The sequence below is a fragment of the Ornithorhynchus anatinus genome, chromosome 4 (assembly GCF_004115215.2).
Source record: "Ornithorhynchus anatinus isolate Pmale09 chromosome 4, mOrnAna1.pri.v4, whole genome shotgun sequence".
NCBI lineage: Eukaryota > Metazoa > Chordata > Mammalia > Monotremata > Ornithorhynchidae > Ornithorhynchus > Ornithorhynchus anatinus.
In genome coordinates this window covers 127538908-127560258 of record NC_041731.1, presented here as the reverse complement: position 1 = coordinate 127560258, position 21351 = coordinate 127538908, and the positions used below count along the sequence as shown (strand labels likewise).

Here is a 21351-nt window from a genome sequence, read left to right as displayed (position 1 = left end):
AATTTCCCCCGAAGAGGCTACACTCCCGAGTCAGACCGAGGCACCGGCGCAAGGAAACGGAGACTTCCGGCGGGTTGTCCTTTTGGGGGCCATAAAGGAGGTTTCCACCTTCGAAGCGTTTATTCTAGCAAATTTCCCAGGGATACAGAGTTCACTACAGCATTCCGAAGCAATAAGCCCTCCGAGGTTCCGTCGGCGGGGTGAGACCGTCGGAAACCAAGACCGATATAAAAACCATCCCGGAAAGATGAAGATGAATACTTGGGGCGCCAGACAAAATACGATTCGATCGATCGATCATTCAATCAACGGTGTTTACTGAGCCCTTACCGCGCGTCTGAGCACCGGAGTGAGCTTCGGAGAATAAGACAGACTTGGCGGACGGGTTCCCTGCCCACGGAGACTTATACTGTGCCTTGGGAAGATTCGATTTTCCCAGTTTGGCCCGGGGAGCTCTTAATGAATGAAAGCAAATATCAGTTTCCCTTCGGTTCGCCCAAGCTAGACGGTCGGCTTCTCGTGGGCAGAGCCGGGATCTTGGAACTCTACTGTTTTCCCCCGAGGTCTCAGTGCTACGCTCTGCACGAGGCTGGCTCTCCATACACACTACTACTACTTCTACTGATGTCCGTATCTGTTAAGCGCTCACTACGTGCGGAGCGCCCTTCTGAGCGCCGGGGTAGATACAGGGTCATCGGGTTGTCCCACGTGAGGCTCACAGTCTTCATCCCCATTTTACAGATGAGGGAATTGAGGCATAGAGAAGTGCCCCCCTCTACCCGCCCCTTCACCTCCCCGCGGCTAAGCCCCCTTTTCCGCCCCCTCCCTCCGTTCCTCCCCACCCTTCCCCTCAGCCCTGTGCTCGTCTGCTCAGCTGTATATATTTTTATTACCCTATTTATTTTGTTAACGAGCTGTGCATCCCCTTGATTCTATTTATTTGCTATTATTTGAGATGTTGACCCCCTCGATTCTATTTACTGCCACTGTTTTCGTCCGCCTGTCTCCCCGGATTAGACGGGAAGCCCGTCAATGGGCAGGGACTGTCCCTGTCTGTTGCCGATTTGTCCATTCCAAGCGCTTAGTACAGTGCTCCGCACATAGTAAGCGCTCAATAAACACTACTGAATGAATGGATAAAGTGATTCGCCCACAGTCACACAGCTGACAGGTGGCAGAGCCGGGATTCGGACCCATGACCTCGGCCTCCCGAGCCCGGGCTCTTTCCGCTGAGCCGGGCTGCTTCCCCCGGTCCAATCCATACCGTCGATGGGTGGACGGACCTGTAACCGTTAAGGAGGTGGACGTGAATTGGGGCCTCGGTAATACCGAACAGAAGGCGTAGATAGTTTCCCCAGTAAGGAACGAAATGTGACGCTTAGATCTGGAATCTAGGAAGAGTTAGTGGACACAGCACGGTCCCGGGAGTCAGGCGGTCACGGGTTCTAATCCCGGCTCCACCACTCGTCTGCTGCCTGACCTCGGGCAAGTCACTTCACTTCTCAGTGCCGCGGTCGCCTCGTCTGTAAAGTGGGGATTAAGACCGCGACCTCCCCGTGAGGCACGGACTGCGTCCCAACTGATTACTCTGTCTCTCCTCCGGCGCGTAGACCGGTGCCCGGCACAGGGTAAGCGCTTACCAGATACCCTTTTAAAAAATATAAAGAGGGACTATTCTAAGCACGGGGGTAGATACAAGATATTCCGGTTGGACAACGTCCCCGTCCCATAGGGGACTCGCAGTCTAAAGAGGTTACTAGAATGGACGTAATCCTCGTTCCGCACAGGACTCGCCTCTATTCAATCGTATTTATTGAGCGCTTACTATGTGCAGAGCACTGTACTAAGCGCTTGGAATGGACTGTTTGGCCACAGATAGAGATGCGAACGGAGGGAGTTTAGTTATCGTCTTATTTTGCAAATGAGATGATTCATTTTACCTCATCTGTAAAAAATGGGGATCAATGGGGTGAGCCCAATGTGGGCCGGGTTAACTCACGTCTACCCAAATCCTCAGAACAGTTCATTCGTTCGGTAGTATTTATTGAGCGCCTTACTACGTACAGAGCACCGTACTAAGCGCTTGGAATTTACAATTAGGCAACAGGTAAGAGACAGCCCCTGCCCTTCGACGGGCTTAAAGTCTAATCGGGGGGAGACGGACAGACGAGAACAATGGCGATAAACAGACTCGAGGGGACGAACATCTCATTAAAACAATAGCCAACAAACAGAATCGAGGTGACGTACATCTCATTAGCAAAATAAATAGGGTGATGAAATAGATAGGGTAACGTGCTTGGCACCCAGTAAGCATTTAAGAAGTACCCTAATAATTATCATCACCATTTTACTTATTGGTTGTACAATTTGTTTCTCCCCTCTGTGTTCCAACAGACCATCCCCGTCAGTTACGAGAAGAATCTCCTCATTCTTCCCCTCGACTTTGTAATTCATTCCTACCCCACAACAGCGGATTCAAAGAAAAGAATTAATAGTGATAAAACAGCAGGAGTATTTCGTAGGTGTTCACTCTGTGCGTCACGCCGAGAGGTATCATCGATTCTTATCACTACCGTTATGGCATCTGTTAAGCACGCATTACGAGCCGAGGAGAAGCGGCGTGGCCTAGTGGATGGGACACGGACCGGGGTTCTAATCCCGCCTCCGCCACTTGTTTGCTGTGTAACCTTGGGCAGGACACTTCTCCGTGCCTCAGTCACCTCGTCTGTAAAACGGGGATGAAGACCGTGACCTCCCCGTGAGACACGGACTGATTACTCTGTATCTCCTCCAGTGCGCAGAACGGTGCCCGGCACAGAGTAAGCGCTTACCAGATACCCTCTAAAAACATATAAAAAAGGACTATTTTAAGCACGGGGGTAGAGACGAGATATTCGGGTCGGACAAAGTCCCCGTCCCATAGGGGGATCACGGTCTAAGCAGATTACCGGATTGGACGCAATCCTTGTTCTACCCAGGGCTCACCTGTACAGATGGAGGGAGCTCAGTCACCTTCTTATTTTGCAGATGAGGAAAATAAGAGGTCGGGCGACGCACCCGAGGTCCCGCAACAGGCTGATCGTAGAGCTGGGATTCGAACCCAGGTCCTTTGCCTCTCACGTGCGGGTTCTCTCATTAAGTCGCACTGGCTTCTCTGCCATAATAACAATAATGATAATGTTGGCATTTGTTAAGCGCTTACCACGTGCAGAGCACTGTTCTAAGCGCTGGGGTAGATACAGGGTAATGAGGTGGGCCCACAGGAGGCTCACGGTTAATCCCCATTTTACAGATGAGGTAACTGAGGCACCGAGAAGTGAAGTGACTCGCCCACGGTCACACAGCTGCCAAGTGGCCGAGCGGGGATTCGAACCCATGACCTCTGACTCCCGAGCCCGAGCTCTTTCCCCTGAGCCACGCTGCTTCTCATAAGCCCGGAAGATGTCTCCGCCCCCAACTTCCTAGGGCGAGAGGTCACATCCTCCCTGCCTCTCGCCTCTCCCCACTCCGGTCCGTCCCTCACCCTGCTGGCCGGATCATTCTTCCACAAGAATGTCCAGGTCATGGGTTCTAATCCCGGCTCCCCCACTTGCCTGCCGGGTGACCGTGGGCAGGTCACTTCACCTCTCTGCGCCTCAGTTACCTCATCTGGAAAACGGAGAGTCCCACAAGGGACGGGGACCGCGTTCACCTCCATCCGCTTGTATCCGTCCCAGCGCCTAGTATAGCGCCTGGCACACGGTAAGCGCTTAAAGACCATCATTACCATTTCTAGACCGCGAGCCCGCTGTCGGGTCGGGACGGTCTCCCGTCGCCGAACTGTACTTTCCAAGCGCTCAGCACGGTGTTCGGCACACGGTGAGCGCTCGGTGAATACGGTCGAACGAACGGATCATCGTGATTCCCCGAACTTCCAGAAAATCATCTCATCCGCTGCTGCGTCAAAATAGAAAACCCCGCACCACTGGATTGAAAGCAGTCCACCGACTCGCCCCCTCCTACCTGACCTCCCTTCTCCCCTTCTCCGTCGCAGCCCTCACAGTCCGCTCTTCTGCTGCCGCTCACCTCCTCGCCGGGCCTCGGTCTCATCCATCTCGCCACCGACACCTCGCCCGCACCCCGCCTCCGGCCTGTAACGCCCTCCCTCTTCGTATCCAACAGACCACGACGCTCCCCCTTTCAAAGTCTTCCCGGAGGCCCATCTCCTCCAAGAAGCCTTCCCCGACTAAGCCCTCCCTTCTTCTTCTCCCGCTCCCTCTGCGTCGCCCTGACTCGCTCCCTTCGTTCTTCCCCCGACGCGGCTCCGAAGCACTTCCGTAGATATCTGTCACGCCTTTGTTTCTGTTAACGTCCATCTCCCCGTCTGGACTCTAAACTCCTTGTGGGCAGGGACCGCGTCTGTTTGTTGTTGAATCGTAATGATAATAATGATAATGTTGGCATTGAAGCGCTTACTACGTGCAGAGCACCGTTCTAGGCGCTGGGGGAGACACAGGGTCATCAGGTTGTCCCTCGTGAGGCTCACGGTCTTCATCCCCATTTTCCGGATGAGGTCGCTGAGGCACAGAGAAGTGAAGTGACTTGCCCTCAGTCACATAGCTGACAAGTGGCAGAGCTGGGATCGTACTCTCTCAAGTGCTTCGTGATAATAATGCTGGTATTTGTTAAGCGCTTACTCTGTGCAGAGCACTGTTCTAAGCGCTGGGGGAGATACAGGGTCATCAGGTTGTCCCACGTGAGGCTCACAGTTAATAATGTTGGTATTTGTTAAGCGCTTACTATGTGCAGAGCACTGCTCTAAGCGCTGGGGGAGATACAGCGTCCTCAGGTCGTCCCACCTGAGGCTCACAGTTGATCCCCATTTCACAGATGAGGTAACTGAGGCACAGAGAAGCGAAGCGACTCGCCCAGAGTCACACAGCTGACGAGCGGCAGAGCCGGGAGTCGAACCCGTGACCTCTGACTCCGAAGCCCAGGCTCCTTCCACTGAGCCACGCTGCTTCCCTGCTCCCCACACAGGAAGAGCTCAATAAATACTACGGAATGAATGAATGGATGAGAGAGGGAGAGAGAAAAAGAAAGTGGCTTATTTTTATTTCTTTTTTTTTACGGTTTACGTTCAACGCTCACTGTGTGTCAAGCGCTCACGAAGCAGCGGGGCTCAGTGGAAAGAGCCCGGGCTTGGGAGTCAGAGGTCATGGGTTCTAATCCCGGCTCCGCCGCTTGCCAGCCGTGCGACTCTGGGCGAGTCACTTCTCTGTGCCTCGGTTCCCTCATCTGGAAAATGGGGATTAAAACCGTGACCCCCACGTGGGACAACCTGACCACCTTGTATCCCCCCGGCGCTTAGAACAGCGCTTTGCACACAGTAAGCTCTTAACGAATACCAACGTTATTAGTGCTTTGCACACGGTAAGCACTTAACAAATACCACCATTACTATCATCGGATACATGATGATCGGTGTCGACACGGTCCCTGACCCCATGGGGCTCACTCTCTTAATCCTATTTCACAGATGAGGTGACTGAGGCCCGGAAAAGTTCATTCATTCATTCATCATATTTATTGAGAGCTTACCGTGGGCAAAGCACCGTACTGAGCGCTTGGGAGAGTACAATATAATGACAGACAGATGCATTCCCTGCCCACATGAGCTCACAGTCTACAGGGTGATTTGCCCAAGACCACAAAGCGGACAAGTGGAAAAGCTCTACCACCCCCCCCTCACCTCTCCGCAGCTTAACCCTCTTTTCCCCTCATCTCCCTCCGCTCCTCCCCCTCTCCCTTCCCATCCCCTCGGCACCGTACTCGTCCGCTCGACTGCATATATCTTCATCACCCTATTTATTTTGTTAACGAAACGCACATCGCCTCGATTCTATTCGGTCGCCATCGTTTTTACGAGACGTTCTGCCCCTCGACTCTATTCGTCGCCATCGTTCTCGTCCGTCCGTCTCCCCCGATCAGACCGTGAGCCCGTCCGACGGCAGGGGCCGTCTCTATCTGTTGCCGACTCGTTCATTCCAAGCGCTTAGTACGGTGCTCTGCACACGGTAAGCGCTCAATAAATACTACTGAATGAATGAATGAACGAATGCATCTCACAAGCATCCTCACTGTTCCGCAAGGTGGGGGGGGGGGGGGGTTGGTTTACTTATTTTGGAAGTAGAATAATAAGCAGAATAATAATGATAATGACGGGATTTGTTAAGCGCTTACTATGTGCCTGGCACCGTTCTAAGCTCTGGGGTGGATACAGGGTGATCAGGTTGCGGGGCTCACACTTTTAATCCCCAGTTTCCGGATGAGGGAAGCGAGGCAAAGCGAAGGGAAGTGACTCGCCCGAAGTCCCACGGCAGACGAGGGGCGGAGCCGGGATCAGAAGCTACGTCCTCCGACTCCCAAGCCCGGGCTCTTTCCACGGAGCCACACCCTTCCTGCCCACTCATGGATTCGGTCTTACTTATTGAGCATTTACCGCGTGCAGAGCATCGTGCAGCGGGAGAGCACACTAGGACAAATGAACGGACACAGTCCCTTCCTACAAGGAGCTTACAGTCTAGAGTGATCGTCTCTCCCCGAGGGACTCTTTCATTCCCCGGCCCACGTGAGGAACGTGCTCCCGGAAGCCAGTCGTCTAAAATTCGCCGTTCCTCTTTTTCCTCTCCGCCTCTCCCGGGACACGCCTCCTCCTCCTCCTCCTCCGAGACAAATAATGAAACAAATCCTCTGTGGGAGTTGAGACCTAAGAAGATCCTTGAAATGTGAAGCCGCTTCTTCCCCTGAGCCTATATTAGCTCTGGCTGCCCGACCCGGCTTCCACCGGAGATTGATCTTGCAATTCCGAGCTCGCCGCCGCTTAACGAAACGGATAGTTTCTCGCGGATCGCTGCGGCGCCGGACGTCGGCATTCTGTGATGAGGGTAACGGTCACACGTACTGGTGCTTTGCACACAGTAAGCACTTAACAGATACCACCGTTCTCATCATTAGATGCGTGATCCCCGACGTCGGGGACAGAGCTCGTCTCATTCCTGAGATCTTGTCGGAATAGGAAGGGAAGACTTACATGCTTGCAAGGCTTGTCCGCTGTGTGACCGTGGGCAAGCCCCTTAACTTCTCTGTGCCTCAGTTCCCTCATCTACAGAATGGGGATTAAGACCGCAGGCCCCACGTGGGACGACCTGATCGCCTTGTATCTACTCCAGCGCTTAGAACGGTCGGCCGTGTGACTGTGGGCAAGTCACTTCACTTCTCTGTGCCTCAGTTACCTCACCTGTAAAATGGGGATTAACTGTGAGCCTCACGTGGGACGACCTGATCGCCTTGTATCCACCCCAGCGCTTAGAACAGTGCTCGGCACCTAGTAAGCGCTCAACAAATACCAACATTATTATTATGATTATCATCATCTTCCCAGACCAAAGCAAGGTTACACGCTAATGGGGGAGACAGACAAAAACAGTCAAATACAGCGTGCTCAAAATACCAAAATTTGGCAGGCAGACATAAATAATAATTATAACGTTACCTGATAAGTGCTTACTACGTGTCAGGCACGGTACTAGGCGCTGCGGTGGATACAAGCAAATCGGGTTTGGCACAGTCCTTGTCCCTTGTGGAGATCACAGTCTCGATCCCCATTTTACAGATGAGGTAAAATGCCTCAGTTCCCTCATCTGTAAAACGGGGATAAACCGTGAGCCTCCCGTGGGACAACCTGATCACCTTGTATCTACCCCGGCGCTCAGACCAGTGCTCTGCACAGAGTAAGCGCTTAACAGATACCGACATTATTACTTGGAACATAGTAAGTGTTTAACAAATACCATTATTATGATTATGATTATTATTATTCAGCTCTCAGAGTCCTGTCCCACACAGAACTCCGAACATTACCGACTTGCCTACTTGTCTTGTTCCGTTGTCTGTCTCCCCCTTCTAGACCTGAGCCCGTTGTTGGGCAGGGACGGTCTCTATCCGTTGCCGAATTGTACATTCCAAGCGCTCGGTACAGTGCTCTGCACACAGTAAGCGCTCAATGCAGACGATGGAATGAATAAATGAAGTACCGAGTGGCCTAAGGGAAAGAGCACGGACCTGAGATTCAGAGGACCCACGTTCCAATCGAAGCTCTGACACCTGTCAGCTGTGTGACCTTGGGAAAGTCACCTCACTGCTTAGACGTGGGTTCTAATCCCGGTTCTGCCTCGGTTACCTCAACTGTATGTAAAAGGGGAGGTCAGCATCTGTTCTACCTCCCATTTACAATGTGAGACAAGGACTGGTATCTACCTCGGCGTGTCGGATAGGGCTCGACACATAGGAGGCGCTTAACGAAGGTCATCCTTTTTTAACTGAAAAAACAAAAAGGTTTTATGAATGTTGCATCACTATGAGAGGATGCGTCCCACCAGGAAAATACAGGAGGAAAATAAACAGGATATACAGGATAAACGGAATATACAGGATAATAAAATACTATCTTTTACCATGAAAATTCTGAGATTTTAGGACTGAGCCCCTGCTACGGAGAAACAGTGTGGCCTAGCCGTTAGAGAACAGGCTTGGGAGTCAGAAGGTCCTGAGTTCTAATCCTGGCTCTGCCACTCGTCCGCCGCTTGGGGCAAGTCGCTTCACTACTCTGGACCTCGGTTACCTTTTCTTTGTAAAAATGGGGATTAAATCTGTGAGCCCCATGTGGAACGTGGACGGTCTCCAAACTGGTTACACTGCAGAAGCAGCGTGGCTCAGTGGGAAGGGCCCGGGTTTGGGAGTCGGAGGTCATGGGTTCGAATCCCGCTCGGCCACCTGTCAGCCGTGTGGCCGTGGGCGAGTCGCTTCACTTCTCGGTGCCTCAGTTACCTCACCTAAAACGGGGATGGAGACCGTGAACCTCACGTGGGACAACCCGACGACCCTGCATCTCCCCCAGCGCGTAGGACAGTGCTCGGCACATGGTAAGCGCTTAACAAATACCAACATTATTATCTACTCCAGCACTTAGAACAGACAGTGCCCGGCACATATTGAGCGCTTAACAAATACCATTCAAAAAATTAAGAAAACTTAGTTTTGGCTACTACAGCGTGCATGTACATAGCCATAATTTTATTTATTGACAATAAAGTCGGTCTCCCCATCTAGACTGCAAGCTCACTGTGGGCAGGGAATGTGTCTGCTGATTGTCATATTGCGCTGTCCCAAGCGCTTAGTACAGTAAGCGCTCAATAAATGCGACTGAATGGCCGATTAAAGGCAATCCAAGCTAAATGACCAAAGGAGACAACAGCACCTATCACGGCCTCTGAACACTGTCATTCAAATGATTCCGCCGTGGGATAAAGTACAGGCCCTCTGGATTAAAAGTGAAAATACGCACATTATCGACGATATGTTCGGCATACTCCCTCTCTTTTCTTTCAATATCTTCCAGCGTGTTGTATTCGGAATTACCGACGGCTGACATCTCTGTGTCGTACAATCTGGAATGAAGTTGCCTTTCCAATTCCTTCAAATCCTGAAAGAGAAACACCGTCGTTACTAATAAAATATTATCTTTCACCACGAAAACGACTGTACGTTATCTTGTTTTAAAATAATAAGGAAATAAAATGCAATAATGTCCTATTTATTTTTATAAAGAGCCTCGAAGCGGCAAAGGAAAAAAACCTCCCGCTGATAACCTCATCAGAATTATGTTTTTTTACCATTCTCTCGAGGGTCTCAAAACAAATAGGACATCGCTTCGGATCCACGGCCTATTACGGTTGGACGACACTGTGAAATTTGGGAGATGAGGGGATAGCGAAGTCTCCCCGTTACCAGATTTAATCTTGTCGGGGTAAAGATTTTAATTAAGTCCTCGGAAAGCACGGGAAATCACAAAAACGTGAGTTAGCGCGACTAAAGATCAGAGTTAATTCTGCGAGTCCAAATTAAGGGCCGTTTGGCATTTTGGTCAAGCGTTCCAGGTATCTCAGTAAAATATATGCAGATGGGAAAGGGTGAAAAGGAGGAGATTGTTCAATTCGAATGAGATGCTAATCTCTAAGAATTCCAAATGAGCTACTAAAAGCTTTTCTTACGATCATATAAGTAGATCACGAAACGTCCGAGAGTTTGGCACCGAGATTTTGCCGATTAAGTGGGGAACATTTAAGGCCTCAAACCACACGACTCGATTCTCCCGAAGAGGAATCAGAAGAACCGCAACGAGTGCACTTTAGCTCTGAAGAGACTTGGGATTCTAAATTTTAGATGAAGGATCGATTACCAATCTGATTCCCTGGTACTTTCGAGCTGCAAATGTGATTCATTTTAATAGGAACCATGCCGGTAAGAACGACGGTCACGGCGGTATTTATTTAGCCAAACCTCAGTGTGATGCACTGTACTAAACGCCTGGGAAAATACAATAGAACTACAGGACGGAGAGATATCGACCTTCGCCTATCGACCTTCGCATGAGGCAAAAACTCCTCACTCTTGGCTTCGAGGCTCTCCATCCCCTGGCCCCCTCCTACCTCTCCTCCCTTCTCCCTTTCCACCGCCCACCCCGCACGCTCCGCTCCTCCGCCGCCCGCCTCCCCGCCGGCCCCCGTCCTCGCCCGTCCCGCCGTCGACCCCCGGGCCGCGTCCTCCCGCCGTCCCGGAAGGCCCTCCCTCCTCGCCTCCGCCCAACTGATTCTCTTCCCCTCTTCGAAGCCCTACTGAGAGCTCACCTCCTCCGGGAGGCCTGCCCACACTGAGCCCCTGCCTTTTCCTCTGCTCCTCCTCCCCATCGTCCCAACTCCCTCTCTCTGCTCTTCCCCCTTCCTCTCCCCACAGCACCTGTGTATACTTGTATATATTATTTATTACTCTATTTTATTAAGGATGTGTACCTATCTATGACTCTATATATCTATTTTGACGATACTAATGCCTAACTACTTATTTTGTTTCGTTGTCTGTCTCCCCCTTTTAGACTGCGAGCCTGCTGTTGGGTAGGGACCGTCTCTATCTGTTGCCGAACTGTACATTCCAAGCGCTTAGTACAGTGCCCCGCACACGGTAAGCGCTCAATAAATACCATTGAATGAATGAATGAAACAGAAACTCCTCCCCGTCGGCTTTAAAGCCCTCAGTCACCTTGTCCCCGCCTGTCTTACCTCACTGATTTCCCACTGCAATCCAGCACCCTCACTCTCCTCTAATAATCACGTTGGTATCCGTTGAGCGCTGCTTACTATGTGCCGAGCACCGTTCTGAGCGCCGGGGTAGACGCGGGGTTGGCGGACTGTCCCACGTGAGGCTCACGGTCGATCCCCATTTCACAGATGAGGTAACCGAGGCCCAGAGAAGCGAAGTGACTCGCCCGCGGGCGCACAGCTGACAGGTGGTAGAGCCGGGATTCGAACCCATGACCTCTGGCTCCCAAGCCCGGGCTCTTTCCACTCTAATGCCAACCTACTCCCTGCACCCTGATGTCGTCTGTCTCGCCACCGACCCTCCGCTCACGTCCCGCCCGGGGCCTGGAATTCCTTCCGCCGCCCATCTGACAGACGGTCACCCTCCCCGCTTTCAAAGTCTTATTAAAATCGCAACTCCTCCAAGAGGCCTTCCCCGCCGAAACTCTCGTTTCCCCTATTCCCTCTCTCTCCTACGTCACCCTGGCGCCTAGATTTGTACCCTTCATTCGCCCCGCCTTCAGCCCCACTGCTTAATTCATTTTAATTCGTTTTCTTCTTAATAAAATTAAGAGTAACTATCATTCTTAATTCCTTTTAATACCGGTCTTCCCCGTAAGCTCCTTATGGACCGGGAAAATGTCCGCCAACTCCGCCACACGGTCCTCTCCCAAGCAATTAATACGGTGCTCTACACCCAGTGAGCGCTCGGTAAATACGACCGACCGACCGACCGAACTATCGCTTCACTGGCGGAGCCGCTGTCGTGAAACAGGCCGCGACAGTAGCTTGAACCAATGTAATAACGGCGTGGCTCAATGGAAAGGGTCTGGGCTTGGGAGTCAGAGTTCATGGGTTCGAATCCCGACTCTGCCACTTGTCAGCTGTGTGACCGCGGGCGAGTCACTTCGCTTCTCTGGGCCTCGGTTCCCTCATGTGTAAAATGGGGATTACCCGTGAGTCTCACGTGAGACGACCTGATGACCCCGCGTCTCCCCCAGGGCTCAGAACGGTGCTCTGCACATAGTAAGCGCTTAACGAATACCAACGTATTATTAATAAATTCACTGGGAGAGTTTACAAAGAAACTTTGTGGTTTCCCATTCTTTTACTATATAAATCACCCTGTTACCTTGGGAAATAAACTCCATTCTGGGACCGCGAGTCCCTCTGGACAACACTATAAATTTACCGAGGCCACCGCAACTCGGGTTAGAACGACGAAGCTCCAATTTATTAGGTAATTACCTACCCCTTTTTAAAATTCTGAAAGAACTACAACGCGATGCTAACGATTATGATGATATTCATTAAGCGCTTACTATTTGCTATTAGAGAAGCAGCGTGGCTTAGAGGAAAGAGCCCGGGTTTGGGAGTCAGAGGTGGTGGGTTCTACTCCCGGCTCAGCCGTGTGACTGTGGGGAAGTCGCTTTGCTCCTCTGGGCCTCAGTGACCTCGTCTGTAAAATGGGGATTAAGTCTGTGAGCCCCACGTGGGACAGGCTGATTACCTTCTATCTACGCCGGCGCTCGGAACAGTGCTTGGCACGCAGTAAGCGCTTAACAAATGCCATCATTGTAAGCGCTTAGTACAGTGCTCTGCACACAGTAAGGGCTCAATAAAACGACCGAATGAATCTATAAACGAATCCGCCAAGCACTGTACTAAGCTGGGGTAGCTGCAAGAAAATCAGGTCGCACAAAGTTACCACGATGGGGCTCAGAGTCCAAGTGGGATGGAGAAGAGTTGGGGCACAAAGAATAATAATAATAATGATATTGGTATTTGTTCAAGCGCTTACTATGTGGCAACCACTGTTTTAAGCGCCGGGGTAGATACAAGGTAATCGGCTTGTCCCACGGAGGGCTCACAGACTTCACCCCCATTATTTCACAGGTGAGGGACCTGAGGCACAGTGAAGTGACTTGCCCAAGGTCACCCAGCTGACAGGTGGCGGAGCGGGGATTAGAACCCACGACCTCTGACTCCCAAGCCCGGCCCCTTTCCACTGAGCCGCGCTGCTTCTCGAAGAAGGGAAGCGAGTTGCCCACAGTCACACAGCGGGCAAGTGACGGAGCCGGGGGTGGATCCCAGATTCTCCGACTCCCAGACCCGGCCTCCTTCCGCGAGGTCAGGCTGATCCTTTCCTTCATTCACTGAATATTATTTACTGGGCGCTCACTACGTGCAGAGCACCGGACCAAGCGCTTGGGACGGACGACTCGGCAACGGACGGAGACGGTCCCCGCCCGACGACGGCCTCACGTCTCTTTCGAATATGACTGACCGATCTGAACGCTCAAAAGAGAAAGGGGCACCTTGTGCTAAACTTTCAAAGGCAAGTGATTTCATCGCGGGCATCATCAGCTTTCGAAAAATGTGACGTTAACGTTAGAAACATAGAAGAAAAAAATCCTACCGCGTGTGGTTTTCGAGAGAACCTTTTCACAAAATTCTTCCCTCGTCTTCTTTCTCGGGCAAACGGCATAAAGGGGTTCTTCGAAGATATGGGTAAAATCTTACCGTCTGTTGCTTCGAGAGAATGTTTTCGTAAAACTCTTCACCGGTCTTCTTTTCAGGGAAGACGTCACGAAGGTGTTTCTTGAAGATCTGGATGAACATCTGATTACAGAGAAATAAAGAACGGCAAACGTTGGAGATTCTCTGACGTGTTCCGTCATCGGGGACTTCGGATCCGTTGCCGATTAAAGGACGCGCTTCATCGTCTTACAGAAAGGGTCCCCACAGAGCGGTAGCTGAATTTCAGTCAAGGATTCAAAACGTCACCATCCGCTATACCCCGTGTGCCTTTATAGCCGGAGGGCTGGAAGGATCTCTAAAGGTCATGAAATGATAGGATCATCTGGAGGCAGATCTATAATCACACACATCGGCACGCGCGGTAACCCACAGGCACGGAACCCCCAGCGTCATCATCGTCGTCATCGATCGAGCGATCACACCTTCTGAGGGCCTGGCGTGGACGGAGGTCACAAGAAGATATAATTTCCGCCGGCGGATCTATAAGCACAGCCACACCTCTTGGGGACAGGTCCGTGATTCCATTTCTCTCGCTGACGTCCTCGCCGGTCTGCTCGTTTTCTTTCGCTCTGCCGTCCGTCTCCCCCGTTTGGACCGTGAGCCCGTTGCTGGGCAGGGAGGGTCCCTATCTGTTACCCACTTGTCCATTCCAAGCGCTTAGTCCAGTGCCCTGCATATAGTAAGCGCTCAATAAATACTGTTGAATGAATAAAATGTTGGTATCTGTTAAGCGCTTACTACGCGCAGAGCACCGTTCTAAGCGCCGGGGTAGACACAGGGGAATCGGGTCGTCCCACGTGGGGCTCACGGTCTTCATCCCCATTTTACAGATGAGGGAACTGAGGCCCAGAGAAGTTAAGCGACTCGCCCACGGTCACACAGCTGCCAGGTGGCGGAGCCGGGATTCGAACTCACGACCCCCGACTCCAAAGCCCGTGCTCTTTCCACTGAGCCACGCTGCTTCTCTGAATAGTAAGCGCTTAACAAACACCAAGATCATTATTAGCGTGGCTCAGTGGAAAGAACCCGGGCTCGGGAGGCAGAGGTCATGGGTTCGACTCCCGGCGCCGCCACCTGGCAGCTGTGTGACTGTGGGCGAGTCGCTTCACTTCTCTGTGCCTCAGTTCCCTCGTCTGGAAAATGGGGATTAACTGGGAGCCTCACGCGGGACAACCGATGACCCTGTACCTCCCCCAGCGCTTAGAACAGTGCTCCGCACATGCTCAGCGCTTAACAGATACCAACATTATTATCATCATTATCTTCTAGAAGCTTCTCCTCTAGGACGGTCACTCTACTAGGCTGTAAGCTCTTGGAGGGAAGGGATCACGTCCACTAACTCTCTCTAACTAGAGAACTAGAGAAGCAGCGCGGCCGAGTGGCTAGAGCCCGGGCCTGGGAGTCGCAAGGACCTGGGTTCTAATCCCGGCTCCGCCGCTTGTCTGCCGTGTGACTCTGGGCCGGGTTACGTGGGTATGTACGGAGATTGCCCGTCTCCCCCTTTAAACCGTGAGCTCGTCGTGGGCAGGGAACGTGCCTGCTGTACCGTGCTCTCCCAAGCGCTCAGTACAACGCTCTGCGCACTCAGTAAACAAGAACGGATGAACGAATACAAGATCATCAGGTCCAGGGAAGCAGCGTGGCTCAGTGGCAAGAGCCCGGGCTTCGGAGTCAGAGGTCGCGGGTTCGACTCCCGGCTCCGCCACCTGGCAGCTGGGTGACTGTGGGCGGGTCGCTTCGCTTCGCTGGGCCTCAGTCACCTCATCTGCAAAATGGGGAATTAACTGCGAGCCTCACGTGGGACGACCCGATCGCCCTGTATCTCCCCCTTGGAGATACACAGAGTAAGCGCTTTACAAATACGAATACTATTACTATTACCTGGGGCTTGGGGAGTAAGGAGGAGGGAGAACAGGCAGTGGACCCCCATTTTACAAAGAAGGAAACTGAGGCACAGAGAAGTGAAGTCACAGGTGGCAGGGCTGGGATCAGAACCCAGGACCGCTGACTCCCGGGCCCGTGCCTTTTCCAACAGGGCAGGCCGCTCCTCGACGGAGATCAATTGACTGAGGCGCCGCGCTGGATGTTCCTTAGGCTCTCTAAGAGCGGATCAGAAAACTCTACCTACCACATGCTTTTCTTGTCTCAGGTCTGCGTCCAAAAGCGACAGGCTTTTCAAATGAAGACCGTAGAGACATAAATTTACGTCGAAACTGGAATAAAAAGAAGAACGTATTACGGTAGTCGAAACCTGGGAACGCCGTGCTTCGCTCCAAGTGTCCGCTACGTGCCGAGCCCTGTACTGCACGCCGGGACAGACACGAGACGATCTGATCCCGGATCCACACGGGGCTCGACGGTTTAAATCGGCGGAGGAGAATCGGTCCCCACTTCACGGATGAGGAAACTGAGGCCCGGAGAAGCGACTCGCCCCGGGGCACACATCGGACAAGCGGCAGAACCGGAATCAGAACCCAGGTCCTCTGACTCTCAGACCCAGGCTCCTTCCACCAGGGAGCGAGAAGGACCTCGTTCTGCTTCGCCGTCCGTCTCCCCCGATGAGACCGCGAGCCCGTCGTCGGGCAGGGACCGTCTCCACCTGTTGCCGAACCGCCCATTCCGAGCGCTCGGTACGGTGCTCTGCGCATAGTGAGCGCTCGAAAGACGCGATTGGACGAACGAACAATCCCAGCTCCACCGTGCGTCTTTTGTGTGACCGTGGGCAAGTCACTTCACTTCTCCGGGCCTCGGTCCCCTCATCTGCCAAATGGGAATGAAGACGGTGAGCCCCACGTGGAACGAGGACCGCGCCCGACCTCGTTAGCCGGTTTCCTGATAAGAACGTCGGTATCTGTTAAGCGCTTACTAGGCGCCAGGCACCGTTCTAGACGCCGGGGCAGATACGAGGTTATCCGGCTGTCCCACGCGGGACGCGCAGTCTCGATCCTCATTTTCCAGAGGAGGTCACCGAGGTCCAGGGAAGCGAAGTGCCTTGCCCAAAGTCACACGGCTGACGAGCGGCGGAGCCGGGAACAGAACCCGTGGCCTCCGACTTCCAGGCCCGGGCTCTTGTATCCATCCCAGAGCCGAGTACGGCGCCCGGCACGTAATAACGATAATGACAATAAGAAGAAGAATGGTATCCGTTGAGCGCTTACTCCGCGCCGAGCACCGTTCTGAGCGCCGGGGGAGATACGGGGCGATCGGGTCGTCCCGCGTGGGGCTCGCGGTCTTCATCCCCACTTTACAGATGAGGGAACCGAGGCACAGAGAACAGTAAGGTCGGTATCCGTTCAGCGCTTACTCCGCGCCGAGCACCGTTCGGAGCGCCGGGGTAGACACGGGGCGATCGGGTCGTCCCACCTGGGGCTCGCGGTCTATCATCCCCGTTTTACAGACGAGGGAACCGGGGCGCAGAGAACGGTGATGTTGGCACCCGTCGAGCGCCTACTACGCGCCGAGCACCGTTCTAAGCGCCGGGATAGACACGGGGCGATCGGGTGGTCCCACGTGGGGCTCCCGGTCTTCATCCCCGTTTTCCAGAGGAGGTCGCCGAGGCCCGGAGGAGCGAAACGACTGGCCCAAGGTCACCCGGCTGACGAGCGGCGGAGCCGGGATGAGAACCCGCGACCTCTGACTCCCGGGCCCGGGCCCCTCCCCCCGAGCCGCGCCGCTTCTCGCCCAGGAAGCGCCGAACGACCGCCAGCGTAACCGTGGCGGTCGCGGCGCAGAAGAGGGACGTCACCGAGCGGGGTCGCCCCGGCCGGGGACGGGGGAAAGACGATAATCCCGCCGACGGCCCCCGTCCGGCGCTTAACCGCGCGCCGAGCGCCGTCCTCCGCGGCCCCTCCTCACCTCTCGCAGAGCAGCAGGTCGGGGAAGCAGGCCACCCGGGGGAAGGTTCCGTCGGGGAAGCGGTCGTCGCTGGCCAGCGAGCGGCCGGAGGAGGAGGAGCCGCGGTCGTCTCCGGGTCCGGGGCCGAGGGAGCCGAGGCTGCCGGCCGGAGACGGGTCGGCCGGCCGGTGGGGCGGACCCGCCCCCCCGGCCTCCTCCGCCAGGGACGGGTCGGACGCGCCGTCGGCCAGAGGCTGCGAAGACATCCGGCCGTCCGGTCGTGTTCACTGAGCGCTTACTATGCGCAGAGCGCCGGACTGAGCGCTTGGAACCGACGGATCGGCGACACAGTCCCCCCCCCCCGCCCCGACGGGCTCGCGGTCTAATCGGGGGAGACGGACGGACGGAGACGATAGCGACAAACAGAATCGAGCATACGAAACAGACCCTTCCCCCTCAGTTCCCCGCCCGCCCGGGTCCGGCCCGCTTCTCCTCCGTCTTTCCCCGCGGCCCGGCCTGGTGGATGACGACGGCAACGACGACGTCGGTATCTGTTAAGCGCTTACTACGTGCGCGGCGCCGTTCTAAGCGCTGGGGGGGATACGGGGCGATCGGGTTGTCCCGCGTGAAGAGTATGCTCCCGCTCCCTTCAAAGCCTTGTCGTTCATTCATTCGGTAGTATCTGCTGAGCGCTGACGACGCGCAGAGCGCTGTACCGAGCGCTCGGAACGGACAGGTCGGCACCAGATGGAGCCGGCCCCCGCCCACCGACGGGCTTACGGTCTTCCCCGACCGAATCCCCCCCTCCTCTTCTCCCGCCCCCTTCTGCGCCGCTCTGGTCCGCTCCCTTATCCGTCCCCTCGTCGAGAAGCGGCGCGGCTCGGTGGAAAGAGGCCGGGCTCGGGGGTCCGAGTCCCGGCTCCGCCACTTGGCAGCTGGGTGACCGAGGGCAAGTCACTTCACTTCTCTGGGCCTCCGTTCCCTCAGTTGGGAAATGGAGATCGACTGTGAGTCTCACGTGGGACGACCGGACTACCCTGTATCTACAGCAGCGCTCAGAACAGTGCTCGGCACAGAGTGGGCGCTTAACAGATACCGACATCATTATCCCCCCTCCGAGCCCCACAGCGCCTAGGCGCACATCCGTCGTTCATTTATTTCTATCGTATATATAAATACATATCGGTATTTGTTAATAACAACGTCGGTATCCGTTAAGCGCTTACCGCGCGCAGAGCACCGTTCTAAGCGCTGGGGGAGATTGAGGGAAATCGGGCCGTCCCACGTGAGGCTCGCCGTCTTCGTCCCCAGTTTCCAGATGAGGTCGCCGAGGCCCCGGAAAGTGAAGTGACTCGCCCGGAGCCACCCAGCTGACCCGTGGCGGGGCCGGGAGTCGAACCCCTGACCTCCGACTCCGAAGCCCGGGCCCCTTCCGCTGAGCCGCGCTGCTTCCCACGGGGAGCGCTTACCGAACGCCGACATTACCATCGGTGCGGGAGAGCGGACGTCGGGGGACTCTTACCCTGAACTTCTGATCGATGGGGTAGACGACTCTTGCTCTCAGGGCAAAGGCCGTGACGCTGCTGTTGAAAGGCGACTCGTCCGCCTGCGTGGAAACAAAAAGGCTTTTTCGACGGATACGGAAGCGCCCTCCCGCCGCCGCCCGCCGGACCGTAAATTCACTGTGGCGAGGAGAAGGTTTCACCCTTCTCCCCTTCCAAGCCCTCCCGAGCTCACCTCCTCCGGGAGGCCTTCCCACACTGAGCCCCCCCCCCTTTCCCTCCGCTCCTCCTCCCCTCCCCGTCGGCCCCGACCCCCTCCCTCCGCCGCCTTCCCCGCCCCGCGGCGCCCGGACGTGTCCCGCCCCCGCCCCTTCTCAGCTGCGTGACCGCGAGCGAGTCACTTCGCTTCTCCGTGCCTCGGTTCCCTCGTCTGTAAAACGGGGCCGAAGACCGGGAGCCTCGCGTGGGACGACCTCGTTCCCCTGTATCTCCCCCAGCGCTCGCAACGGCGCTCCGCACGTAGTAGGCGCTTAACGGATACCAACGTGATTACTCTATTTTATTACTGGTGTGTATATAGCTACGATGCTCTTCATCCTGATCCCGTCGATGCCCGTCTCCCCCTCCTAGACGGCGAGCCCGTCGTCGGACGGAGACCGTCTCCGTCGCCGAACCGTACTTTCCGAGCGCTCGGTCCAGCGCTCCGCACACGGCGGGCGCTCGCTGAACGCGGCCGAGCGGACGAACGAGACGCTCGTCGATACGTCGTACTGCCCCAGGCGTCCGGTACGGTGCTCCGCGCGCAGTAAGCGCCGGGTAAATACGACTGGATGAGTGAATGACCCATTCTTCGACTCTTCCTTCTTCGATCGTTCATTCGATGGCATTTATCGAGCGCTTACTATGTGCAGAGCACTGTACTAGGCGCTCGGAACGGACAACCCGCGACAGACGGAGACGATCCCCGCCCGACGACGGGCTCACGGTCTAACGGGGGAGACGGACATCAGGGTAACGCAGAACAAAATAAAAACGAGAACCGTTATCGCGATCGACGGAACGAAGGGGACGGACGCCATATTAAAAAAATAAATAGGGTCGCTCGTTCCGTCAGTAGTATTTACTGAGCGCTTACCGCGCGCAGGGCACCGTACCAAGCGCTTGGAATGTATAATTCGGCAACAGAGAGAGGCGATCCGTCCATTCGGTCGTATCGATGGAGCGCTTACTGTGGGCAGAGCGCTGGACTAAGCGCTTGGGAGAGGACAATTCGGCAACAGGGACAGTTCATTCATTCGAGGTTGTTTACCGAGCGCTCACCCCGTGCACATCACCGTACCGGGCGCTCGCAATCTACAATTCGGCAACAGAGAGACACGATTCATTCACTCACTCAACGGCACTCATCGAGCGCCGACTACGTGCAGAGCACCGGACCAAGCGCTCGGAACGGCCAATCCGGCTTCTTCCCAGAGCTCCTCGCTGACGCGGAGACGCGTCCAGCCCGAAGGATCGCCACGGACTCCACCCTCCCCTGACTAGGGCATCGTCAGGATCATCCCACCTCCGGGTCCCGCCGGGCTTCCGCTAACCGAGAGATGCGGATCCCAAAGGGTGCGAGGGGAGCTTAGGAGCCGGGGAGGGGCCCAACCGAAGTGCGCGGGAATTACGAGGAACCGTTTCACCTCGGTGATCTGACCTCCGATGATAATGATAATGTTGGTATTTGCTAGGCGCTTACTCTGTGCGGGGCACCGTTCCAAGCGCTGGGGGAGATACGGGGTCATCGGGTCGTCCCACGTGAGGCTCACAGCCTCCATCCCCGTTCGACAGATGAGGGAACTGAGGCCCAGAGAAGCGAAGTGACTTGCCCAAGGTCACACAGCTGGGATTTCCATAACCGGATGGAACGCTGCGGCGCCCGTCGGTATTAACGATTATCGTTCGGCCACTGCCTCTTACGCGGACGGGGGGGACACGACCCCGGGAAAAAGCCCAGGCTTGGCAGTCGGAGGGTCATGGGTCCGAATCCCGGCTCTGCCGCCTGGCAGCCGGGTGACCGTGGGCAAGTCACTTCGCTTCTCTGGGCCTCGGTTCCCTCATCTGGAAAATGGGGATGAAGACTGAGCCTCACGTGGGACAACCTGAGTACCCCGTATCTACCCCAGCGCTTAGAACAGCGCTCTGCTCACAGGAAGCGCTTAACAAATACCAACATTATTTAATGAGGCATACATCCCCTTGATTCTATTTATCGTGATTACGTTGTCTCGTTTTTGTCCGTCCGTCTCCCCCGA

The 21351-nt window shown here is 54.8% G+C and overlaps 1 protein-coding gene across 1 annotated transcript in view; it reads right to left on the bottom strand.

Moving 5' to 3' along the window:
• Positions 1 to 21351, bottom strand: part of EVC (EvC ciliary complex subunit 1) — an 82058-nt gene that overhangs the window by 44460 nt on the left and 16247 nt on the right. Inside the window, exons 3-7 of the mRNA XM_029063591.1 lie at positions 19075 to 19158; positions 17574 to 17806; positions 15847 to 15931; positions 13701 to 13799; positions 9389 to 9526 (exon numbers count right to left, since the gene is read on the bottom strand). Of these exons, the coding sequence (XP_028919424.1) occupies positions 9389 to 9526; positions 13701 to 13799; positions 15847 to 15931; positions 17574 to 17806; positions 19075 to 19158 (639 nt within the window). The remainder of the gene's footprint in view (positions 1 to 9388; positions 9527 to 13700; positions 13800 to 15846; positions 15932 to 17573; positions 17807 to 19074; positions 19159 to 21351) is intronic.